The sequence below is a fragment of the Carica papaya genome, chromosome 1 (genome assembly GCF_054855325.1).
Source record: "Carica papaya isolate Zhongbai chromosome 1, ASM5485532v1, whole genome shotgun sequence".
Lineage (NCBI taxonomy): Eukaryota > Viridiplantae > Streptophyta > Magnoliopsida > Brassicales > Caricaceae > Carica > Carica papaya.
The window spans coordinates 25,803,907-25,831,889 of NC_142309.1; the positions used below are offsets into that span (position 1 = coordinate 25,803,907).

The 27,983-nt window shown below is 35.7% G+C and overlaps 1 protein-coding gene across 1 annotated transcript; it reads right to left on the minus strand.

Moving 5' to 3' along the window:
- Positions 1–162: 162 nt before the first annotated feature.
- LOC110816857 (transmembrane 50A-like protein) lies at positions 163–12,780 on the minus strand. The gene is made up of 4 exons (XM_088223050.1): positions 12,384–12,780; positions 12,190–12,277; positions 746–898; positions 163–395 (listed from the first exon to the last, which is right to left on the minus strand). The coding sequence occupies exons 1-4, from the start codon at positions 12,514–12,516 to the stop codon at positions 362–364; spliced, it is 408 nt and encodes a 135-aa protein (XP_088079176.1). The 5' UTR covers positions 12,517–12,780; the 3' UTR covers positions 163–361.
- Between the last annotated feature and the right edge of the window lie 15,203 nt (positions 12,781–27,983).

Genomic DNA, 27,983 nt, shown 5'->3' on the forward strand with positions numbered 1-27,983 from the left:
TTAAAAAAGTGTGCTAGAAGGAGGAATGGGCGAGTTAATATCATTAGACAGCTAATAATACTTGCATAACTGATATGCGAGGCAAAGATTCACGAAAACAATTTAAAGAATTTACAATAAGGCAATCATCTGCAACAGAGTTGAATCTAGATGCAACAAAGAAGCTGAAATTATACTTTCTCATTTAACTATCACAAAGGAGGTTTCCAAGGGTCCAATACGGTGCTTGAGAATAATAAAATGACACAAACATTTACAATCGGAGAACTACTCCGTACATTGCTTGATTAAATAAAACCTACACATGCTTCAATGATATTCTCCCAGTTTCAAGCTCCAAACATCAGTATCTCTGAATTGCTCACTCGGAGTGTGAGGTCCAGTAAATCAGTCCACTGCAAAAGGAAAGAAATGACCAAAATCAATCAATTGATGCTTGACAAGAATTAAGAAATACACAAATAGTGTCAATTCCAATCTAGCCAATGAAAGGTGGAGGAGCAAGTATGCATTATGCACACACAAGCATACATATAAGTGCACATACAGATCACATGTAACAGGCAAACCACCATCAAACACAAAGGAAGAAAAAAATCAATTGGTTCCAGACATGAGGCACTGAAATGCACGCCGAAGTGCGCTTAAATTCCAATGAGCAGGAAAAAAAAACAGAGTTTCGAGGAGACTTGGAAAAGACTGGGCAATGGACAGACATAACAACACCAGATCAGAAGACTATTACCTGACTAAAACAAAAACACATTGCAAAACGCCTGCCGTTCCAGTCCAAGCAGAAGGACCAGTTTGGACTAGTGAATCTTGTATTAGTAGCCCCACTGATGCTGCTAGAGAGACAAAGGATACAACATATGCAAAGAAAAGCCACAGCTTCAATCTGTTGCAACATAGAAAAAGTTATCTATTACTCCAAACCACCAGATAAAACAAGGAGTTCTTATCAGTTATAAGTAAAGTTGAGCTAGAAGTCATTAACAGAACATAAAACACACTGGTGACAACCTATCATGGCAAACGAGAGACAGATTTATGAGTATTAGCCATTAACAAGTGAACATAAGGAATAAGACATAAAAAGGAGTCTGTATTGTCAATAAATGAAAATGGTAAGATCATTGAAGTTCTCATGTAAATGATTGTTCTAAAACTGCTACCATTCAACTGAAGCCCCAACAAACTAAAGAGATGAGGATCTAAGAGAGGAAGGGAGAAACAGAGAAAACTTATTCAACAACAAGCCTACATAGAATGGAATTCTGTTTCTTTATCTCCATAGTCATTATAACCTTGTTACAATTTCATATTCGATCAGAAAGATGACTGCATTATAAACATAAATAGTTTACACCATGCTCTCAAAATAGCTGCACATAAAAGATAATGTAGGAAAACCAGACAAAACTTGTTTACAATCACCATAGAGATGAAACATAACATGAAAATTTTGTCCACCTCAACTTGTAGCTCCAACCAGGTGGGAATGGAAACAGAAGGTAAATTGTTTAGTTTCATTTGACAGAACGTGGAAAGAAACTTCCATTTTGCAGAGTGGGGGAAGAAAATGTACTTTCTGCCACCCTCACCCTTGGCCCTGTTATAAGTACTAGATATAAATGTTATATTACACGTGAAATATTTATATTACACAAAATATATCCTTTCTATTTCAGTTATAGCATTTTTTCTTCTTTAAACACCTCTAAATATGCTTTTTTTCTCATTTTGTATCAGTCCTCCTCATAAAGTTTTGTTATTCTCTCTTTCATTCCAAAAAAAAAAGTAAATCCCCTAAACAAAAAAGTTTAAGCCAAATTAATTATTTAGAAAAAAAATAAATAAACTTAAGACGAATATATTTCAAATTTGGAAGGGCATAATTCATTCGAAAAACATACTTTACCTAGAAACATAGGGTTTAGATTAATGAATGTCCAAGACATTTCTAATACATGCTTCATTATGCTAATTTTAACAAGTTATCATAAAATCCTTTTATTTTTTCTCTTTTTAGTGTTTTTTTTTTAAATAAACTCTTTTTTAGTGTTATAGACTTGTAGTCTAAGAATTATAAGAGTACTTTTATTATTGAAGTGTCATTTAACATTAGAACTATATGTTAATACATTTGTAATTTAAAAATATTATAATTTTCTAAACTTCAAGATTTTCTGGAAAATATTTACCTACAGGACCAAGATACCCCACAGACAAGGGGAATTGGAACATACATTTCATCATTTTAGGAACAGATACAGCATTGAGCAATCTGTAGGGGTAACAGGGGAAAATGAGTGGGGAAGGCAAACCCACCCCTCCTCTTGTCCTATTGCCATCTGTACCCTCACAAATGGCAATATTGCAACAAGACATTACACTCAATTTTCTGATTAGACTAAAAACTAATTGGGAACATGCATTACAAGCATGATTATATATTACCATTGTGTAACAATGTGACGGGGCAGGAGAGGGCATGACAAGGGAGCTTAGAAAACTTCATAGTATGATCAATTACAATGAAGGAATAGGCCCGGAAGGTGCAAAAAGTGTATCAGATATGTTAAATAAAATTATCTTGTAGAATTGAATCGCGAGCAAACAAGCAAGCATTAAGGGCTGGTTTGACTAAATGGATTCCTGACGTTCATCTTCAAGAAACAAAATAGATACTTTTTCCACTAAACAGGCTTACAGAGTTTAAACGATCAACAATGTCGGTTGGCGAGATTCATTGACGGAGGGGGCTTAAGCGGCATTGTTGTCTTGTGAGCAAAAATAATCCAGAGAATTGTTTGTTTTGGCCTTGCACTTTACACTTTATTTGGATCGTACTAAATGATAGGATTTTAATGTATAATATTTTACGGGTGTAAGAAAATCATATTTGTTTCAATTTCCAATGATAACAAATGGTATCTGACAGACAAATTTGGAATGAATTTTAAAACCACCGAATCGGTAGTATGTGAATGACAGGTTATTTTTTTTTCTTTTATACTCCTATATAATATACTTAATTCTATTTTTATCCTCACAATTTATTATTTATTTTATTAAATATAAAATTTAATTTATAATAATTATTTATTTAAATACAAATGCAATTATAGTGGTAAACAATTTAATTTTTCTTATTATACATTTTTTATGTGCCACTTACTATTACATAAAGAGATAGAGATAAATTAGTAATTTGATTGAAAATATAACCATACCATTCTATCATGCAAACAAAAATGTTATTAACATATATTAATATACAATCATCCAAACATAAAAAAAATTTGTCATCCTCATCTTATGTTATTGTCATCCAATTACTGCTATTACCATATATTTATGTATGCAGGCGATCAAACCATTGTGGACTGATCTGGAGGGTACTTACACTAAGTGAGGCCTCCCCCAAGTAATTGAGGGTGACTTTAATATGGTCCTTCTTGCTCATGAAAGGTCAGGAGAGGCTCACTATCATGTTTGTATTTTGGAGTTTATGGATCTTCTGAGAAGGTTCAATCCCCTTGATATGCCTTTAATTGGCCAGAAATGGACTTGGTCTAACGTTAGAGACAGACCTGGTTTTTTTTTTCGGAACTGATCGTTATTTTTTTTCTGTTGCTTTGAGTCTCAGGTTCCAGCACTGGTGCAAAAATCACTACCATGTGCTATTACTTTGCTTGGGAGGTGGTGGGATTAACTGGAACAATGTCCATTCAGATTTCAAAATAATAGCTTCAGGTTCAGGTTTCTAATGTCATATTAAGGAGTGCTGGGAGGAGAAGTGGGTGCTAGTGATACTAGTTTCAATTTTCCTAAAAAAAGTTTTGCATCTTAAATCTAAAATCAAATGGTGGAGCAAACTTAGAAGAGACTAGTAGCTTGGAAGAGGGAACTTTTACCTAAAGTAATTTGTCTAGAGTGCCTATTACCTTTCTCTAATCTCAATCCCACCTAGTATAGAAAAAAGGTTGGAGGCATTGCAATGTAGCTTCTTACAGGTGATTATGTGGAGCAAATTGAGTTCCACCTAGTGGCTTGAGGTTGTGTCAAGCTCCCATTTCATGTGAAGGATTCGGCATTAGATCTCTTTTTGACTTTAATAAAGCTCTTCTTAAACAAGAGTTATAGAGGTTCATGCATAATGAAGCTTTTGTTGGAAGATGATCAATGCCAAGTTTGGGCACGAGGAAGTTAGTTGGAAGGCCAACTAATCTGGATCTCCACACGGGTTGGGCCTTTGGAAGAAAATCAACTTCAATTAGAACAAATTTTATTAAAGCACCAGTTTAAGGTTCGACTCAAGAAAAGGTCAAACTTTGATGGATGACTAGAGCAAGGGAAGATACATTGCACAAGTGTTTCTTGGTGGTGTTCTCTTTGGCTAGACGCAACGGGGGATATCTACTCTTAGTCATGGGTTGGGTGATGGATCTTGGGAGAAATCTTAATGATTGAAAAGTGGATTAATATGTCAAGTTTCTCCATTTTGAAAATTAGGCTCCATTAATACTTTCTCGTTGAATCCTGCTACCTCCACCTGGCTCAACTTGATTCTACGCATGATAATTCCCCTTGGAGGCAGATTTGGAAGTTAAATGCCTTCCCAAGTATTCTTGGCTCCAATGGTGGTGTAAGGAAGAACTCACACTACTGGCAACCTTAAGACAAGGGAATACCATTGTGAACAGGCGCTACTTGTGAAAGAAAATGGTTAAACCCCAAACCTTTGTAGCGTCTGTTTCCTTTTTGAATTTGGTTTATTTCCCTTGAATTCTTAGGGTTGACTTGGAAGATGGTAGATTCGATTTCGAAAGAACTTCAGGATTTGAAGGGCATTCGGGGTGTGATAAATATACAAGAAATTCATTTCTCTTATCCCCTGGCTATGCACGCTCTAGGCTAGAAGGAGAGAAAAATAAGAAATTTGAGGGTACAAACACTCCGTTTTTCAAAGTCAAAGATCTTTGGTTCCAAATCTTCTATGATTCTTTTAGGGGTATCCTTTTCAGAGTCAAAGATCTTTAGCCAGTCCCACTTTTGCTTGCAAGTCTCCAAGTTCTTCCACAGCAAAAATCTCTCACTGCCTTCCTCTCTGCTATAGTCTCCATTGGACACTCATTTTCATCCATTTCTGCAATCTTCAAAAAAGACATGAAATAGACATTCGCGCAACATAACCTCCTTGCATCTAGGGGATCCCTCCTTCCATGAAACTATTATTTCCCCTTAAGCACCTCTAGCTGGCAGATCTCTCCATCCAATCTCCTTAGTCTTCCAAAGACTCCAGATAATCCTATCAAAGAGTGTCTCCATCTTTAATTCCTACAGACAAATTACATCATGTTTCCACCTGCTAATGCACTCTCTAATAACCTACCTCTTCCTATGGCCATTTATTTCCCTTACATTCCATGATATAATTTGGTCAAATATAATTCAAACCACTTCCTGACTGTCCTCCTCTTTTCTTGTCTATTGTCCTTTGGTTGTTATAGTTAATACTAAATTGTAATCTTCTCAATTCTCAAGAGTTCTCCACCTCTTATTTATTTATTGCTTTAAGCTGTGAATTTCACATCTCATCTTTTCCATCCTTCTTCCCTCTGTTTCATTCAGTTAAATGATAGTCAAGCAACATCTCAATTCAGTGCAAGACTAAGAGTTGATAGTAAAAGAGAATTACCTCAACAACCTCCTGCAACTACAGAACAAACTTACCAAATGGCCTTGATGTGGAAGAATATTTGAAATATCCCATAAAATATTCTGGAATCCACTCCTAAAGATACATTTGGATCAAAGGTGAGCTAAAGAATGGCCGAATATCAAATGTCAAAACTCCTAAAGATAAGAAAGTTGCATGCTTTAGAGGTAGACAAAGCGGGCAAATGAGTTATGAATGTCCAACAAAGAATAACTTGCATATCGAAATAAAAGAAAAGGAAGAGGTGCAAGAAAGATATGATGGCCTATAGGAGGTGCAAGAAAGATATGATGGCCTATAGGAGGTGCAAGAAAGATATGATGGCCTATAGGAGGTGCAAGAAAGATATGATGGCCTATAGGAGGTGCAAGAAAGATATGATGACCTATAGGAGGTGCAAGAAATATACTCCTAAGTAGTATGATACTTTTACATTTAAAGAGGTGCAAGAAAGAAAGATATTATACTTTTACATTTGAAATATCCCATCCTGAACAACAAGTAGCACTTTGAAATGAATCTCATGTTCATGACTTAACATCTCCATGCTATTATGCACTTTCAGTGTCCCAAGAACCCAATTAATATGAACTACATATGGCATAAGCTAGAAGTTCCAAGGACAGAGATTTAGCCCTCAGCATATCCAGCCTCTTTCTTTCTTACTCTTCTTTTTTTTATCTTTTACTGAATACTCCAAGATCAATAGTAAGGAAAATGGGAAAAATGATTAAATAAGAAATTTTAAATAAAAAGCTTGTCAAGAAAGATTTAAAAGATAACTTCTGATGTTTTTAGTTGTATCCAAGATTTTTAGTTGTATCCATGATTGAAGCGGCCAGAAATTGGATCCCAAAAGTCCTATCTGGTCAAAAACATTAATCCTGCATTTCAAGTAGTGTGCCTACCTTCCAAATCATCATTTTGGCTTTCCAGCACGATACCTTTTACTTCATACGCAGATATCTCTCCCTTTCACATGCATGCATCAGTTTATACTGTCTAATAAAGAAATCTCCTCATCTATGTTACATAGCCCCTCATTATAAACTAATCCATGCCGGAATACATCTGTCTTAGACACTCTTGGTACCCAACAGGAATCAATATTTTCTAATCAGACCCAAGTTTATGTATATATGTTCACCACTTGTATTTGGTAGCTCAAGAATTCTCTTTAATTACCAGCATTTTGGCTCTAGTAATGCAAATTACAAAGGAAAAAATTCATATATTTATTAGCATGTAGAGCTAAAGAGCTGCTGCTGTCCAAAAGAACTAATATATGGTGTCCCTCTAGCAACCCCCTAATTTTCAGAATACTAACGGTAGAAATACCTTCAATAGCTTGAATAGAAATACCGGCAGAAATACCTTCATATCACAGTGACAACCTCTTTTACTTGTTCTTAAGATTCTCTCTCTAAAATTCTCTTTGCTTTTCAAGCATCTCCTTCAGCACACTTTCCCCTTCACCACCTTCTTCTTTGCTATCAAACTCCTGATCACCAACCACTACATCCTAAAGATGGTTTGGCCCTACCCTCACGCCCTATTCAAGCTATGATTCCGACCAACTCCAAACGTTTTATTCTCATAGGAAGTAAGTTTTTCAACATTGTCTGTGATGGCAAAAAGCTAGATGGCTTAAGAATAAGTGAAAAATGGGCATGGAAACAAGGTATCCATTACCCTAAGCAAAGACAGTTTCTTGGATTGTTGAGGCAATTAATGATTTTTACTGGAACAAAAGGGGGAACTCATGGGGGGGAAACTTCAAAGGTCGTCACCATCATCTCTTCATGGTTCTGATTTGGAAAAGGCAAGGCTGAGCACTAGTTCTCTCGGAAGAATGGGAGAACTCCACCAAAAGGATCTTTATCCCGGATGGATTTGAAGCAGGAGGTTAGTGGCGCCTCAGGAAATCAATCTTTGAGCTGGCGGAGGTTCCACTATGAATTCTTTCAAAAAACACATTGAAAAGCCAAGAACTGACCTTTCTTGTCTAAATATTGAGACTTTTGTCACGTCCTCGATTAATCTTTGTTGCTCAAAATGCAAAAGCAACTTTTTGGTCACACTTGCTGCAGCAGAGAAGAAATCTTTCGTGGCAGCATTACAGTCCGTTGACCCGGTTCCATCACGGGCAAAAAGGAACATACCCGAACTGAGAACAAAATTCAAACAACTCGACTTTCAAAATTCCACAGACATAGGGACAAAGGATATATCAATAGATGGAAATCGTCCATCATATGTCTACAAGAAACAAAGATGAGCGCTCTCAACCACAAACTTATTAAAAATCTGTGAAGCGTGAACGACAAAGGTCGGAACTCTCTGCTGGCCAAGGGAGTTGTTGGTGGCATTTTAATCATGTGGAGATAGGACAGAGTAACCTACCATCACGTCAGCCCTGATGAGGTCACTCTCTCTTGCCTTTTCTCTAATTTATCTAATGGAGATCCCTACTATTTCTCGGGTGTATATTGCAGAGGCAATACCAATGAACGCAACTTGTTGAATGTGGAACTTAAGCAAATCCAGAACTCTTGGGGGAGCAAAGGTATCATTGGTGGTGATTTTGGTATGGTATTGAGAAGGTCAGAAAGGTCAGTTAACAGCTGCTCGGATTCTAAACTTGTGGATTTTCATTCCCTTATCAACAATCTCGACCTTATGGATCTTCCACTAATTGGCGGAAGACAAACTTGGAGCAACCAATGGGATCAACTATCATTCTCAAGGATTGACAAATTTCTCATCTCATTCGACCTTTTAATGACATTGTCATGTATAATTCAAAAACTAATGCCTATAACCATTTCGAATCACTTTCCTATCTTCTTGGTCTCGGATGGATTACAGTAGGGTCTCGTTCCTTTCATTCTGGACAACAAATGGATCAAGTTTGATAGTTTCGAGGCCCTTGTTGCTGATATTTGGAAGAAGACTCATCTGAGGGGCACGCAAGCTACTGTCTTGTCCACAAACTCAAAAGACTAAAGACTAAAATTAAAACATGGGTTAAAGTCACTGGTAGACAAGAAGGAAAAGGTATTACTGATATCATCGAGGAAATTGCTTCACTAGACAAACTGGAAGAAGACAATTGCTTTCTCCAAGTGACAAAGAAAAGAGAAACACTCTGAAAATTGACCTGGCACATAAACTTCAAATGGAAGCTATTTCTTGGAAGCAAAAATCCAAGAAGAAATGGCTCAAAGATGACGATCAGAACTCTAAATATTTTCACATGTTGGTTAATCATCGAAGAAAAATTAATTTTGTTGATGAACTCACTATTGACGGCTGCACTCTTAAGAGTAATGAAGAACTAAGAAACGGTGCAAGTAAGTATTTTCAAAAGCTTTATTCTGAATCTATATCTCCCCACCCTCGACTAGATGATCTTTTGTTCAGTGATATTAGTGATGCCGACAAAAACAATTTGAAATGGGTTTCACAAAGGCTAAAATTTTTGAATGCCCTTGAGATTGTGACAGAGATAAAGCCCCGTGACCAGATAGCTTCAATCTCAAATTTATCCAAACCTTATGGGAGATTGTTAAAAATGACATCTTGGATTTCTTCAATGACTTTCACAATCATGCTTCTTTTGTAAAATCTCTTAACTCTACTTTTCTTGTCATGATTCCTAAAAAAGTTAATCCGGTTAACAGCTCTGATTTCCAGTCAATCAACCTTATTGATTGCATTTACAAGTTACTATCTAAGGTGCTGCCTAAGAGATTATCTTATGTTCTACACAAAATAATTGGCGAGTTCCAAAATGCTTGTTTTTGGTAGACAAATCGCAGATGTCATCTTTATTGCCAATGAAACTGTTGATGAAGTCATCAAAAACAATAAATAAGGGGCCTCATGCAAACTTAACATGGAGAAAGTGATTGATCATGTCAATTGGGACTTCATTGACTACATGTTGGAGAGGTGCGGGTTTGGAACTAAGTGGAGAAGCTGGATCAGGACTTGCATTTCCTCTGTCAGATTTGTATCATTGTGAATGGGGACTCTTCTAATTTCTTCACTGCCATGAGAGGCCTAAGACAAGGAGACCCCCTCTCCCCACTTCTCTTCATTATTGTTATGGAGGTCTTAAATAAATTGCTTGAGAAAGCAAAAGACCTACAGCTTATATGGATCCCAATGAGAATCAGATGGAGATAATTCATCTATTTATTGCAGATGACACACTTATATTCTGTCAGCCCAATGTCCATTCCTTGATTTTTTTTAAATGCATTCTATTATGTTTTCAGGTTGTCTCTGGTCTAAAAATCAATCTTCACAAATCTGAATTGGTGGTATTAGGTAATTCTTCCAGAAAAAATCTTGTACAGGTCCTGGGTTGCAAACTCTCTCAATTACCCATCACTTATCTTGAAGTACCTTTGGGGCCAAACACAAGGACAGAAAATGTTGGGATCCGATCATTGATATGTTTCACAACCGTGTTGCAAATTGAAAGAGGAAATTTTTATCCAAGGGATGTAGGCTAACTCTCATCAAAAGCACCATTTTTCCAACCTCCCTATTAACTTCACTTTGATGCTTAAAATTCCCACCAGTGTTGCAAACAAATTGGAATTCATTCAGTGTAACTTCTTATGGGGTGATGGAAAAAAACAACAGCAGGAAATTTCATTTGGTAAATTGTAAGGAAATCAAGAAACCACTCAGAGAGTATTGAGTTTGAGATCCATTGATAAACTAAACAACGTCGGGAAATGGATATGAAGATTCTGGAATGAAGGTAACAGTCTATGGAAATCAATCATTTTATGTAAATGGTTTAATGGTGACTATCATGATCTTTCCAAAATCAATAATAGCACATTTGGTTTAAGCCTTTGGAAAATCATTTGAAATCTCAATAACCTCATCCTCCTTAATTCTAGATGGCACATTGGAATGGGTAACAAAATCCGCTTTTGGTTTGATATTTGGCTCGATATGGCGTTACTCCAATCTAGATTTCCATTCATCTATGCAGTTGCTAGAGACAAAAACATGTTGGTCAGTGATGCTGTTGATCAGGATTCTCACGAGCTTTGGTGGGTGACTGTACGTAGGAACTTGCAAGACTGGGAGATTGAGAAGTATGAATTCTTACTCCAGACTTTCGCTACTGTTCATGTAACTGATTGGAATGCCAAACTAAAATGGCTTCTCACCAAGAATGGAAATTTTTTGGTCAGATCATTCTATAACTTCCTGGCCAGTAATCTCACTTACATCCAGAAAAATTTCCCAACTATGGATAACTTAATGAAGAAAGGAATCATATCTGTCAACAGATGTTACCTTTGCAAAAACAGCCTTGAAACTTGCTATCATCTTCTACTCAGTTGTTCTGTCTCTCATAAGCTTTGGTCCATTGTCCTCAGCCTTATGGGTCTATCTTGGGTCACGAATGGTTCAATCACTGCTGAGCGTCTTGCTTGGGAGGGCATTAGCAATATAAGGAAAACTCTCAAACTCATCCCACTCACTATTTTCTGGGTGCTCTGGAAAGAGAGAAACAATTGTGTATTTGAAGGAAAAGAAGTAGACTTTAATATCGTCAGTAACAGCTGGTATTCATTATTTTGATTCCACTGTTTTGGGGCACAATATTGACTGTTTAGATGACTTTGGGTTTGTTGTCGATAATTTAATTGACTTATAGATTTTTTGTGAATGAGTTGTGCCCCCTTGGCACCTTTACTTCAATACATAGCACACTTTTATTTTAAAAAAAATAGCATGTAGAGCTAAAAACAGAAATCACCATGATCAGCACATTTTAGACGCAGTTCAAACTCTGAATTAAAACAAAAACTACTTGTTCCATTGGTACAGCTTGAGGGAACCTGCATTTGCTAAGCACATTTGCAAACCAGTCCAATTCCCCAGACACACCTTGTGAAGGGGTTAGACGTGCTGGGGTTAGAGAATCCTCAGGTACCAGGTTTACCCACACCTTGAAGTCGAGGGTTTTATTTTAAATGCTAAGATCAAGTTTCCCGAAATTCACAGGGAAAAGAAAAAAAATTCACAGGCTCCTCAAGACCTAATTTAGCAACACAACTTGTTCCTTGAAAAACAAAAAAAAAAATCAGCAACAACGTCGCGTACTGAGAAACAATACAACTCTGTTGAATGCCTCGCATCTCCAGAGCGCACAACCAACAGTACAAGACCATTTCAATAACATCAAAGGAGAAGGTGTGTTAACCATAACCAGAATCCTTCCACGGGGGAAAAATATCGGATAGACATATGAAAGCAAATATGTAAGCTCGATCAGAATCAACCAACACCACCAAAATTTAATTTCAAATAGAGGGAAACAGCAATAACTTTAGTCAGAATCAACCAAAAACATCAAAAATAATCACCAAAGTGAGGAATAATACTATTTAAAAAGGGATAAGGCGAGAAAGAGAGAAATTACTTGCCTCCACTCGCCTTCTTCATAAGGAGAATAGTCAATATCCTCTTTCCGCACACAATTGAACATCAAAGCGGCAATCGACGCAAATATCCCTGCAACCAAACTCAAATACAAAATCGAAAACCCTAACGATCATGTAACAATATAAGCATATACTAATAAAGAAAAAGGAAAATAGCTGATAGAGGAAAGGAGAACCAGGTAGATAATGGATGAATGAAATTTTAACAGCGCTGCAAACAACGGCGTCAACCCAGAACCACCATCCGGCCCCGAAAACTGCGCCCGCCACACCCGGCCCGAAGATTGCCCACAACTCCGTTACATCCATTTTTATCTCGTTAGTGCTTGATTTGCGATATAATATCTACTCTTTCTCTCTTATTTTTTGAATAAATTGCAAAAGCATAAAAGAAGCCTGGATTTTGTAGAGTTCCAGCTAATGTTAACCGTGAAATATATGTATATATATATGCGTGTTCTCAAGTCTCTTCCTTCCAGCAGACGATGCCTTCCTTTTCACCCTTCTCTCTCCTAAGTACTGCGGATATCGCTACATTTTAAATATAATTTAAAACTAAATTTAGGCACCTTTTTTATTTTTCTCTGATGATAATTGATTTCGATCACTGACAACAGTTACAATACTGAATGGTCCGCAAATGCACAGTCCACAGTTAAATCCTCCTACTTCACACGTAGGGATGGGCAGGTCTGGGCATGGTGGGGTATGCTTAAATCTCCTTTCCTTCTTAAGTATATATTTGCCTCAAATTCAAAATTGGTAAAAAAAAATTTTATCGGTAGCTCGTCCTGCAACTAAAATTTTCACATGCTATCCAACTTATTATCCGTTTCTTTAATTTTACAAAAATTCATAAAATATTTAAATAATTTTAATTATAAATGTTAGTAAGTATAAAATATAATTTAAAATAATATTTAAATATAATACTTAATAACAAATATAAATTAATATTCTAAATATATAACATTGAAATATTTATTATCCAAATTTTTAATTAATTTGAGTGTTAAAAATAAAATTAAAAATTTATTAATTATATGTATAGTGGGTGGGATGAGGCATGTAAATATCCACATATGCCTTGTGCCCATTTTGGATTTATAATTTTATATATGTAATATTCGGGTTCGAAGAACGATCTGAGACAAAGTTTTTATTTTTTTAATTATTAATTTAAAATAATTAATTAGTTTATTTTATTTTTATTTAAGTGAAATTTTGAGATAAAAATGAATTAGAAACGATATTGAAAATAATTTAAAAAAATGATGAAAATTTGAGTTTTTAAGATGTTTTTGAAAGAAATATTGAAAATAGAGGGTCAAAGTATAAATAAAGAAAGTTCAGCCATGTAGAACTGTTCAATCAACAGTCTCGACAAACCGGAGCGCGTCGCGTGGCAAGGCGCGCTGACGTTGGTGCCACGCAGGGCGCTTCAGTTAGGCGCGCTGACGTTGGTGTCACTTGGGAGGTCACGTTGGCTATCTGCGTGCCCCGCGATCGAACAACCCGTGATTGATCCCGCGCGCATAGACAGCCTAGATTCGTTTCTCCCTTAGACCCAATCGAACGGTTGAGATCAATCACGATGAACAGTTCATATTCATTTCCTCTTTAACCGCGATCAGACGGGCAAAATCGATCACGATGGACAGTCTAGATTAACCCGGGATAGTTATAAATATTTTGCATCACACAGGAACCTAAACCCTAGTCGTCAGCCCCCGCTGGATAAGAAGAATCAGACGCTGGAGAACGAGACTGACCGTCGACTACCGCCGAACCGGAGCCACCGTCGACTGCCAAAAAAGGGTAGCAAAGAAAGAACCTCAGCTGCGAAGGAGTACCGGTGGAGTCGTCACACCTGGAGGTCTCCCCTGTCAGTAGGTTCGTTTTTTTATGATTTTCTGGCCAACCGAGACCCCTGATGTGTTTTTCTGCAGGGTTATAGCTAAAACCGACCAAAATCGATCAAAACCAACCAGGGTGAGGTGAACCACCGTTGTGGGCGGCGGAGCCGTCGCCGTGTCGAAATCCCAAAATTGATCGGAATGAGTTTTGGACACTGATTTTGGATTTTTTAAGATATTTTTAGGTATGTGACAAGTGTTTTGAATTTTACAAAAAAAATTCAAAGAATTCGGTATCTGTTAGGAGGCGTTGTAGACAGGTCGACGTCTCAAAACACCGATCCAGGTAAGGATCTCTCATTCTATTCTCCATTACGATAAATTGAGGTTTAACGATATATAATTATGTATTTTTGTGAAAAACTAGAAAATCTTAAAAATAATTATAGGTCACTAGTGGAGGCGGAACCAGTTAGTTCACAATTATTTTGATTTTCTGTTTATTTTTTTGTACTGTACTACTTAATTTATTTTCGTATAGTACATGTTCTTATTTTATAGTTCAATAGTCTTATCAATTATTTTAGTTATATACCGTCAGTATGAATGTAGTTTAATTGATATGTGAATGTGATATGAAATATTGGTACGAGTTTATTGGTCATTTATTGATAAAAATTTGTATGTGAAAAACTTGTTGGTTACCTAGGAAAAAGGCTGATGGGTCCGATATATAGGGAATCCTGTAACGGCCCCGAAAATTTAAATGAAATATATGTATTAAAAATGTTAAATGCGGAAGCGTAATAAAAATTTTAATTAACATCCCTTACACAATAATCAAAACGCACTCAAAACATGAAAGAACAAACTAATTAAAATAGATACTCAATATAAGAACTATAAATATAGCTATGGAGTCTTTAGGCATCCCCTTCGCCGTCTTCCTATGGAATGGGCTCGAGAACAATGTCTTCCTGATATGAAATAGTTAAATAAGGAATGAGCTACACCAGCCCAGTAAAGACATCACACTATCTCACCGCTACGGAAGTAAAGGTGGGTAGAAAACAAAAATGACAAATTGAGCATAATTTATAACGAACTTGTTTATTAACATAAAAACCTTTACTGTCCACTTACCTCGGCGAGATCCATGAAAACAATATATGAAAATAATAACCTTATAATATCATGAAATCATACACACTTTATAACATAACATATATCACACATTTACATTTCAATTATCAGGAAACAGATTTCCTCTTTTACTAGCCTACTAATATCCCTGGGGACCCATAGGGGGTCCCCTCTACACGTGAACCATTAACATTTATAACCTGATTCCAGGGCCGTCCCCATACCCCCGTCCGGTATGGGCGCCAAAACCATGAACCTCAATACCATGTCCGGTATGAGGGTGAAACGAGCCGTCCCCATACCTCGTCTGGTATGGGCGTCAAAACACATAAGGTCTCCATACCTTGTCCGGTATGAGAGACCATGTTCTCGGTAGGGTTTCCTACAAACCTGGTCCATCTACCATCTACCATCTCCCAGGATATCTAGTCAGGCTGTACACATTTTTCACGTATCAATTCACATAACCTTTTTGCCTTTTTCCTTAATCTCAATCATCCAATCATACAAAATATGTAAACCAGTAATTGACACTAAATAAGACAACACAGTACCGGGTTCACCATAATACAAACCATAATGAAAGGAACCATAGTTCATGCATACGAGACCATAACATAATTACATCAAACATCATGTTGCATTTAATACTGAAAAATAGATCAAACAACAACTGACCAACAATGTATCAGACTCGGGCTCCATTAGCAACCTTAATCAATTATACATCTATAAGGTCACAAAATACCGTTTAATTATTTATTAAGCTTTAATACCGTGATAGAAAATAGGGTGAGGGATCCTTACTTGTTTCGGGGTCTGAAATCGACTCTACACTACGCCTACGGGCTATCCTTAATTTTCCTGAATTTTTCTCCAGAAAATTGAAAAGCACTACCGGTACTTGCACGTGACCCAAAAAATCCCAAATCAGACCTAGAGCCCCTTTTGGCCAATATCAGAATTCCGGCACGGCGGCGACGCCGTGCTCCGGCGTCGGCGCTGCCGCAAGCAGCGGCAATTCGCCTCGGGTTGGCCGTTTTCGACCGAATTCGGCCACACTTGCATCGGTTCTTGTGATAAAACAACCTTAGGGCCCCCAGTGGGCCAAAAAATCATGAAAAATCGAGACTTACTGGTGGCGGTGCTCTCGGGTGCGGCGGCTCCTCCGGCGTGAGTCGTGTTTTGATGTTTGGCTCCTATCAACCTGTAGAGAAAAGAACGGTGATCACAATTGTATAAAATTTGCATCGAACGGAGGCCGGGAAGGGCCTCATCGGAGGCAAAAATCTAGGAGGGGCGCGGCAGCGCCGTTGGGTTTCGGCTGGGTTTTTCGACCGTTTGGTCGGTAGTTTGTCTCCGGTTGGGCCATAGGAGGACTCAGCATCGAAAAACGAGCAAGGGAGAGAAAATTTACCTCGATCGGCAGTCGAAAACTTCTCTGGTGCGGCGGCAGCCGGCTCCTCCGGCGTATGGTTCTTCTTCTCCGGCGAGGCACTGGCGGCTAGGATTTTTGTGGTCAAGATTAAATTTATACCATTTGCCTTTTAATTTGGGCCGTCCATCAAGATTAAATCTGGACCGTTTGATCGCGATTTAACTGGGATTAAATCTGGACCGTCCATCGCGATGCAATTTGGGCTGTCCGTGCTTGGTTGAATCTGGGTCGTCCGTGCGCACGTTTGATTTGGACCGTCCGATCGCGCGCACGCGGATCACCCACGTGGCCCGTTCCCTGGTCAGCGTTGCCTTGCCACGCGACGGGTCCTGGTTGGCCGGGGCTGCTGAACGGGCCGCTGACATGGCCGCTAAGGTGGCTGCTGACATGGCACAATTTTTTTAAATTACGTTTTGACCCCCGGTTTTCGATTTTCTTTTCAAAAACACCCCCAGAATCCAAATTTTCACCCCTTTTTCCCAAAATCAATTTCAATTAAATCCAAATAATATTTTTACCCAATTTTATCATTATTATTATTATTATTTTTATTTTCATTAAATTAAATTAAATTAAATAAAAATCAAATAAATAAAAATAAAAAATAAGAAAATAAAATTTTTATTTTACTTGGGTGTTACAAATCCTACCGTAAATGTTACCTCAGTCGGACGAGACTGGAAAATCCCTTACTATAAAAGTTTAGGAGATATGATTCACTCTCATACTGGACAGGGTATTAAGGCAATATAATGTTTGGCATCCATTACCGGACGAGGTATGGGAACGACTGGTCAAGTGTAAAATTGGATATTAGGTTCACAAGTAGGGGGGGACACCCCTATGGATCTTACGGGTACCAGTAAGCAGATAATAAATGAAAGTTATTGTTTATCATTCTTTTATACATGATAGTGAAAAGTGATATGGAGATAGGTCTTCATAGATTGTTTTTGAAAAACTCGTTATGGTAAGTATTAAACAAAAGTCTTCAAGTTTCAAATGTATTTAAATAAAGCTATGACTACATTAGTTATTTTTCTGATTTTTTTACCAATATTCAGTTTTTTATATATGTGATTAGTGTGATATTCTTACTGGGTTAGTATAGCTCACCCTTTCATTAACTATTTCATATCAAAATGACCAAAATCCAGATCTCCATCAGTAAAAAGATTGTGAGTAGTTTACTATCCGGTCTCCCTTCAAGTGCTAGTGAAGGTTGTCCTATAATGCTTAGTTATTAGTTTTTCATTTTATTTATTTAGTTTTCATATGTATTTTAGAATGGACATTCTCGTAACCATATTAGGCATTCAAAATTATTGCGTAAGGAATGTAAACCTTAACTCTATTAATCGCTTCCGCATTTAATTTATAAATTTATTTCTCTTTAAGTTATGGGCCTTTACAATATCTATACCTCCCATATATCTCATTAATTTGGGATTTTACTTGTCTTATTCATAAGGTTGAGATAGATGATTAAGGTGAACAAATAGATTATATTGGATGAACTGGAATTTGTTGATAGCAATATGTAAGTCTAGGATTGATATTGCAGGAAACTGAGGTTTGGCATGCAAAATAGAGTTTTTTTTTTTTTTTTAACAGGGATGTTGAGAATTTATTGTAGAGAACATAAGGTAAAGATATGGGAGGTGGGAAATCGATTTGAGAGCGAGAGAAAATTTAGACAAAAAACTTTTGGATTGAATCTAATGAGTACAAATACCATAAAGCACAAGAGAGAGGGAGAGAATAAAGTAAATGAATAATTCGAGGAAGTGAATGACAATCTTCGTTGACAAGAATATTGGGGTAATTGAGTGTTTGATTGAAGAATTATGAAGGTTTTGCTTGTTCAACTTAAAACTCACTATTGGGAGGACTCCAAATACCAGTGAATTTGCGAGAGCAATTGCCTTGAACTTTTTAAGTTTGAGATGTTTTACTCATATGATTGAGTGATAATTTTGTGATTTATATTTACATGATTGATGAAGTGTTAATATTATAACCATATTATGTTTATTATCACGATTCAAAGGTCGTTGGCATCATATGTGTTTTTAAATGCCAACTACTTGATTGATTTGCTAGAGGTGGCGAATGGACAATGACTATGGGTGGTATATTTTGAAGGTTAACAATGTAGAATAAAGAAGAATAACTAGAGGGATTAGTAAGCTAGGGTTTTTAACTTATATGTGTATGTTTAATTTAATTTACATAAGGCGATTAAGGTTCGAACAGGTTAGAGAACGTTCAACCCGAACCCACCCCATTCTAATCATTATTTCTCATCATTCACAACTCACCCGACCTAAATTCTTTTTTTATAATAAAAAGTCAGTTTTGATCAAGTTCATATCAAGTGAATTATACCATATCTACTTGTTTATGGTTATAACGAAATTATATAATTTCAACGTAATTTCATAAAAAAAACTATCCTCATTCTCTCTCTATTTTTCTAATTTTTTATTTTAAGGGAAGAACATGAACATGAATAAGTAATACAACAAGCAGTGAGTTATGTTTCTCAAACAATTATAAACTCTTTTTTTTTCGTTTTCTTGTCAAATTTGACACCATTAATATTTTTTTAAAAAATAAGAAAGTTTACACGTCAATATATACAAAACTATATTTATGACTAAATTAAAAAGGATTTAAATGATAAATTGTCATTAATCAAATTACCTTAGTTAAATATTTTAGTATATGGGAACAAAATCAGAAAGCTAAGAACATCTTATAATTAAAAACTTTGATTCAGTATTCAAATTTGATTGACTAATTTTTATATTTCTTTTGTGTATTTTTGAATATTTCTATAACTATCTTATTTTGCACACGAATCCAATATATTTATTATGAAAATACTAACAAGTAATTATTTTTATGAATTTGAAGTTTATGAGTAAGTTAGTAACATCTCCAGCCATATTTTAGTATTGAGTAAAACAAACAAGTAATTCCGTTAAATAAGAAAATATAAACTTCGATGAATAAATTTGTAAATATTCAAAAATTTAAATCTATACATTTTTTTATCATAAAATTATATAAGATAGAACTTAGAATTCATTTATTTCAAATTCACGCTAATTTTGTAACGACCCCGGAAATAAAAGGAAATATATATATTTATTATAAGTACGGAAGCGAAATAAAATAGATTATGATTAACATCCCTTACACAATAACCAAAACGAATTAACGTATAAAAAAATAAACTAACTTAAATGAAATACTATGAATGAATGCTATAAAGAAAACTAATAAATTCTTTGGCTTCTACTCGCCATCTTCCTGCAGAATGGGCTCGGGAACCAAGTCCTCCTGATTTGAAATGGTTAAGTAAGGAATGAGCTACACTAACCTAGTAAAGACATCACACTATCTCACTGTCACAAAAGTAAAGGTTGGTAGAAAATAAAAACGACCAATAGAGCATAATTTATAACAAACTCATTTATTAATAATAAAAACATTTACTGTCCACTTACCTCAGTGAGATTTATAAAAACGACCTATAGAAATAATAACATCATAAATATCATGAATTCATACATAATCTGTATCATAGTACATGTCATACTTTTGTATTTCAATCATTAAGCAATAAATTTCTTCTTTTATCAGCCTACTAGTATCCATGGGGATCCATAGGGGATTCCCGCTACACGCGAACCATTCACATTAATAACTTAATTTCAGGGCCGTCCCCGTACCCCGTCCGGTATGGGTGCCAAAATTATAAACCTCAATACCTCGTCCGGTATGAGGGTGAAACAGGACGTCCTCATACTCCGTCCGGTATGGGCGCCAAAACACATAAAGTCTCCATACCCCATCCGATATGAGAGACCACGTTCCCGGTAGGGTTCCCTATGGATCCGGTTCGTCCACCATCTCTCAGGATATCTGGTGAGACTGTCGACTTATCCACTTATAAATTTACATACTATCCTTATTTTTCTTAGTCTCAATTACCCAATCAACATAAATACGTAGACTAGCAATAGATACCAAATAAGGCAACACAACATCGGTTTCACAATAATTCAAACCATAATAAATGAAACTGTGATTCATGCATACAAAACCATAGAATAAACACATCAAGCACCATACTGCATTTAGACTGTAAAATACATCAAATAGAAACAGATCGACAAATACATCAGGTTCAGACCCCATTAGCAATCTTAATTAATTATACATATCTATAAATTCATAAAATACCGTTTAATTATTTATTAAGCTTTAATGCCGTAATAGGAAATAGGGTGAGAGATCCTTACTTGTTTCGGAGTCTGAAATCGGGTTCTCACTGCGCCTACGGGTAGTTCCTAAATTCCATGAATTTTTCCCAGAAACTGAAACACACTTTCGGTTCCTGCAAATCTCCCCAAAAAATTCCAAATCAGACCCAAGGCCCTTCCGGCCAATTTCAGAATTTTGGCACGGCGGCTCCGCCGTACTTCGACGACAGTGCCACCACCCGCGGCGGCGATCCGCCTCAGGTTGGCCGTTTCCAGCCGAATTCGGCCAAACTTGCATTGGTTCCTGTGATAAAAGACCCCTAGGGCCCTCGGTGAGCCAAAAAATTACAAAAAACCGAGGCTTACCGGCAGCGGGGCTCTTGGGTGTGGCAGCTCCTCCGGCGCGAGTTGTGGTTTGGTGTTTTGCTCCGGTCAACCTATAAAGAAAAGGACGGTGGTCACGGTGGTATAAAAATTACATCGAACGGGAACCGGGAATGGCCTTATCGAAGGAAAAAATCGAGGAAACCCTCGGCAGTGCTGCTGGACTTCGATGGTATTTTTCGGCAAATTGGCCGGTGGTTTGGCTCCGATTTAGCCACAGGGAGGTTCAACATCGAAAAATGAGCCAATGGAAAAAATTGTACCTCGTTTAGCGACCGAAAAATCCTCCGGTACGGTGGTGGGTGGCGGCGGCCAGTTCCTCCGGTGGCTGGGTCGTCTTCTCCGACGAGAGTTCTGGCGGCTAGGGTTTGGGGTTGGGTGTGGATGCGATTATTTATAACCCTCCCCTTTTAATCTGAGCCGTCCATCATGATTTAATATGGACTATCCATCGCGATGCGATCTGGGCCGTCCGTGCGTAATCAAATCTGGACCGTCCGAACGCGTGAGATATGGGTCGTTCATGCGCACTTTTGATCTGGGCCGTCCATGCGTGCGGGAACGGATATGGGCCTTCCGATCGCGCGCACGCAAATCGCCCACGTGTCTCCGTCCCGCTTGGCTTCCTGCGTAAGCGTCCCTACCACGCGGCGTGTCCTGGTTGGCCGGGGCTGCTGACGTGGCGCTATTTTTCTAAATTACGTTTTGACCACCGATTTTCGATTTTCTTTTCAAAAACACCCCCATAATCTAAATTTTCACCCATTTTCCCAAATTCAATTTCAATTAAATTCCAAAAATAATTTTACCTTATTTTATTATTATTATTTTTTTATTTCTATTAAATTAAATTAAAACTTTATAAATTAAATATTAAAATAAAATAAAATAAACAAAATTCCAAATTAAAATAAAATAAAATAAAAATAAAAATAAAGGAAAAATCTTTGGGTGTTACAAATTTCCATATACAATTATTTGTAATTATTTTAAATAAAAATTTTATATTTTTAGTCCAACTAAATATAAATTTTACAAAGAAATTTAATTATATTTATCAATTTGGTAAAAATATAACTAATTAAAAATAATCAAAAGAATTTGATACATCAAATATTTTGAGATTATTTTTTTCATAATTGCAACTAAATTATAACAATTTGTTTTAGTGTTTGAGGATTTTAAGCAATCTATACTTTTTATTATCAAGAACTCTCAAATCCAACTATTTCCTTGAAAGGGATATTCTTACTGCACGGTTGGGCTCCAACCTAAGTTTACCATGGAAGGTTTTGCATATCATCACATACTATACCTCGTCTTATAGAATAATAACCAGAGCATACTTATTTAAATTATATAAACTAAAATTAAGTAAAGTAACTTAACTTTATTAATAATAACATAATTGTAAAAGTGTTACACTTCTTAAATACAAAACATAAACATATGTGCGAGACTTTAAATTTTATTATTTACATTACTAAACAAAAAGTACAGAACAGTACCCTTAATATCAGAATCTAGCTTTAAAAATTTTCTCTGTATCACCGCTCACTCTGCAGCGGTACCTTCAGTATCTAAAGAGTGATAGGGGTGAGATAAAATATCTCAATAAATAATATTATCAAATCACAATATACTACATATAATATATAGTTTATTTATACATAACAAAATATATATCATATAATCTTTTCAAAATAAATATGAATCAGAAGATAAAAGCACAAGTCAAAAAACAAATGCATGTTGTATATTTTATCACTATTATGGACGAATAATCAGTTACCACAAATTACACGTATGCATAGATACTTATAATTGGTCACTCATGTACCCAAACACGGAACGACTTACATGAGTCTATTAAAATACTATTATCCTCCTAACACGGAACGGTTAGGGCACACAAATAAGACTTCTTCCTCATATACCCGAACACATAATGGCTATGTATGGGTACACATTTGTTTCTTTGCCAATACACCCGAACATAGAACAGTTATGTACGGCCAGATTGAAACTTAGTATAATGTAGGTATTTTTGGAATAACTTATTTTCATAAAGAGTAATGCGCATGTATTAAAATTATATTTTGAAAATACAAAACGAAATAACACTTATATCAAAGTAAAACTTTAACAAATACTTACTTAGCAAATACGGAAGATAAATTAAACATGTGCACATTTTTATACTAAAAATAAGTAAAATATTTTAAAACTACGTAGGCTATGCATCCATAATATTCACTTACTTTAGATTCTTAGCAGTTGTAATCTTAATTTCGGCAAAGTTTCAACTTTATTTACGACATATTTCTCTAAAAAATCTAGCAAAGTTTCGGTATGATTTTTTGCTTACTTTCTTGACTCAAAAATATCAAACATAATACTCAAAAATTAATCCTAAAAATCAAAGAAAAATTGAACTTTAAAACTTAAAAAAAAAAACTTACATTTTTAACAGTTTATAACTTTCTTTTGATCGTGAGTCTTATTCCTCTTCTCTTCTTCTTTTTTTGTTCTTATAAATTTAGCAGAGTTTTTTCTAAAATTTTTATCTAAAACCTTAAAATACTCAAAAAAATTACACACTTTATACTCTATCTTCTTATTTCATCTCTATATTTTTTACTATTTTTTTCTTATCTGGAATGTCTCTTCCTCCCTTCTCCTATCCCTTATTTATAGGAGTGGGGAGCCATGAGAGAAAGGTTGATATCATTCCATCATATCATTTTATCTAAAAGTTATTACATTTCATTATGTCACTCCACCTAAAAGGTTGCTATTTTTCATATGTCGTTTTATTTAAAAATTTTTTCCACATATTATTTTATCTAAAAAAATATCACTTTTCACATGCCACTTCATCTAAAGTTGTCACTTTTTATGATGTCACTTTATCTAAAAGTTACTATTTTTCACATATCACTTCATATAAAAGTTAAAATTTTTTGTTATGTTATTTTATCTAATAGTTACCACTTTTTATTATACCACTTCATTTAAAAGGTTTTCACATTTTTTCATACATCTTCATGCTTATTCTAGCTCTTTCATCCTTATCCATCATTTTTTCGTTTGACTATAAACTATATCTTTAACCTACATATTTTCAAACACATATAAAGACTAAATTAATTATATCAAACATAAGAAATAAACTCGAAACACGTAGTAACTATAATAACCCAAAACTTAAAAGGAAATAAATTATAAATTGAATGCAAAAATGAAATAATAAAGTTAGGATTTACATTTCTTACACAATAATTCAGAAGATCTAATAGGGCTACAGAAATGATACTTTTAAAAGAACAAATGAAAAATCAAAAAAATAAATGAAAAGTAAATAACTGAGTATCCTATTCACAACCTCTTATAGATCGAGATATGGATCTTGGTACTCTTGATCTGAAATGGTTAATGAAAGAGTGAGTTACACTAACCCAGTAAGAATGTCACATTACTCACCGATACAAAAATGAAGGTTGGTAAAAATTATAAAAACAACTAATTTATATCTTAATTTAAGTAAATTTATTTATCATAAGTAAAATCATTTATTGCATACTTACCGTTTGCGAAATTTTTAAAATTGACTTATAGAGTCAATAGTTCAACAACATCATAATCTTATATTTAAGTAACTAAGTATAACAATTTTTCTTTTTTATTTGCCTACTGGTATCCATGAGGGTATATAAGAATGTCATGTTACGCGTGAACTCATATTAAAACTTGTCAACTAACCGGCCGTCCTCATATCCCCGTCCTATATGAACGTTAAAAATATCATCTCTCAATACTCCGTCCGGTATGAGGGTGAAACAGACCGTCCACATACCCCGTTCGCTATGAGTACAAAAATATCATCCCTTAATACCCCATTTAGCATGAAAGTGAAACGGATCGTCCCCCATATCCCGTCCGGTATAAGCACCAAAAATACTAATTTTCGATACCCCGTCTGGTATGAGACGATGTTCACGATAGGATTTCCTATGTACCCGGTCTGTTCACCATCTATCAAGATGTCCAGTAAGGTTATCATTCATTCATTCACTTAACCAATCAATTTTTCGTTTACATTTAATTTTTAGTTTCACAATTTAACTGTAAATCATGCAAGACAAGCATTACATGCATCAAGGAAATACAATTGAATCATCTTATTCATTTTTGGTGTATTATCATGCATTTAAAACTATAAAATCAAACGACCAGTCAAAACAGAAAAAATAATAATAAATAACCGATTTTTGCTCCATTAGTGACATATAATTAATTATCGAAATTTTCTAAATTACGTAAAATACTGTATTATTTATAATTAGACTTCAATTCCATAACAGAGAATAAAGTGAAGAATTCTTCTCGAATCGGTGTCCGAAACGCTAAACTTTCAACTGCGCCTACTGGCAGTCTTCGAGTTTCCTCAATTTTCTTTCAGAGATTAAAACACACTTCAAGTACCTAAAAATACTCTAAAAACTTTAAAATTGGTGTTAAAAACTTTTTCCGACCAATTTCAGAATTTTGATACGGCAGCGGCGACGGTTTGCCTCGGACTGGCCCTTTTTTAGCTTGTTTTGGCCGATTTCAGCCGGTTTTATACCTATTCTTGCGAAAAAACACGTTAAGGAATATCGGTTAGCCGAAAAAAGTCAAAAAATAAAAACTCATTGACGGTAGAATTTTTTGTTGCGGCGGCTTCGTCGGCTCGCCTTCGCGGTTGAGCGTTTTTCTTCAATCAACTTATAAAAAATAGAATGGTGAATACAATGGTGAAAAAATCGTACGAAATGGGAATCGGAAAGGGGCTCATCGGAGGTAATTTTTAGTTTTTTCCACGGTGGTATTGTCGAATTTTACCCGCATTTTTTGTCTCATCCGTCGGTCCTTTTGCTCCGATTTGGCCATGGGGGTATTCAAAATCAAAATTTGAGCGAATGAGAAAATTTTTACTTTTTTTTAGCAGTCGGAGGTGGTTTTGGCACGACGGCGGGCGGCGGTCGGTTCCCTTCTCCAGCGACTGGCTCTTCTTCTCTGGCAGGTGGTTGGTGGCTAGGATTAGGGTTTGGTGTGAAATAAGGTATTTATACCCATCTCCCTTTAATTTGGACTGTTCATTGAGTTTGATATCGATTATGCGATTGTGTTTAAAGAGTAAATAAATATGGACCGTTCATCGTGATTTGATCTGAACTGTATAATCACACATGAGGAGGGAACGAATTCAGATCGTCCACACGCGTGGGAATAAATCCAGACTGTCTGATTGCGGGCACGCGGATTGCTAGTTTGACCTCTCGAATGGCACTGAGTCAGCGTACTTTGCCACGTGACGCGCTCCGATTTGTCGGGGCTGCTGACCTGGCGGTCTTACGTGGTACATTTTTCTTAAATTACGTTTTGACCATCAGTTTCTGATTTTTCTTTCAAAAATACTCTTCGAACCCAAATTTTCACTCGTTTTTTCTCAAAATTATTTTCAATTTCATTATTCATTTTTTTTTTCTAATTTTGCATTAAATAAAAATTTACTATTTTAAAATTTATATTTTTATATATTAATTTAATTTTTTTAAAAATTAATCATGGGTTAAATTTTCGGACCCGGATATTACAGTAACTACCTTATCGATGAAGACAGTTGAAGAAATTATATGCTTTTTATGGAGACTCTGGATCGAGCAGAATGAAACTTTGTTGGTAAGGAGAGTTTATGTAGAACAAATTATAGTGTTTTTAGCATAGAGATATCTGATCGAATGGAGGCTTGCACAGGATATTATATGAGGCTCTCATACATTATTGCAAAATTGTGCTTACCCCTAGTGTTAATGGGAGCCACCACCTCTTAGAATTTAGAAATGTAATGTAGACAACAACTGAAGCCAATATTCAGAGGAGGCGGGGTTTAGAGCAATCATTCAGGACTTATAAAGGAGATTAATATAAATTGTCTTGAACAGAACTAAACGTTGTCGGTCAACTTTCATGGCGGAGCTAATTGACTTTCATTTGACTTTACAATACATCTCTACCCATATTCCATGACTAGGAATTATTGGGGTGGACATTTAGAGGGTTAGCAAAGTTCTAATAAGAGGGAGGATTGTTCCAAATTTAGCTTTATTATTGATTATTGTAAGTTGTTCTTATCACTTAGGTTTGAGATAGTTATTAATTGGGCTAGTAGGAAAGCAAACAAGCTTGCTCACAGGATACCACGGGAGGCCGGCTTTAATTTATGTTTCTATGTATGGGGAGGGCTGCCTTCGGATTTGACTATATTGCTTCAGTTGATTGAATCCTTGAATTGGTCATTTAAAAAAAAAAACAATTTGTTTCAGTTTATTTATTTGATAAAAATATTTAAGAATTTTTGTTGGTTTAACGCATATTTATAATTTGTTATTAAATATATTTTTTATTTAATTAATTTAATATTATTCTCTTAGATATAATTATTTTTGAAGGAAACATTTAACTATTTATTTTTTTAATGATTAGTACCAGTGATTGATTTTTGGCTGATGAAACTAATGAATAGTACCAGCTGCACGCCACGTGGTTGAATCAGCGGCGTTACGCGGATGCATTTAGTGTTGGCCACCACAGGCTATCGAAACCCCGTTATAAAAATCCCTTAAGACGAACCGTCCT

Coding starts and splice junctions, on each gene's coding strand:
- LOC110816857 (XM_088223050.1), bottom strand. CDS start 12,516: ATGGATGTAACGGAGTTGTGGGCAATCTTCGGGCCGGGTGTGGCGGGC. Junction 12,278..12,383: donor ATTCATCCATTATCTACCTG/GTTCTCCTTTCC, acceptor GTTTGGTTGCAG/GGATATTTGCGTCGATTGCC. Junction 396..745: donor TGTGTTTTTGTTTTAGTCAG/GTAATAGTCTTC, acceptor TTCCTTTTGCAG/TGGACTGATTTACTGGACCT.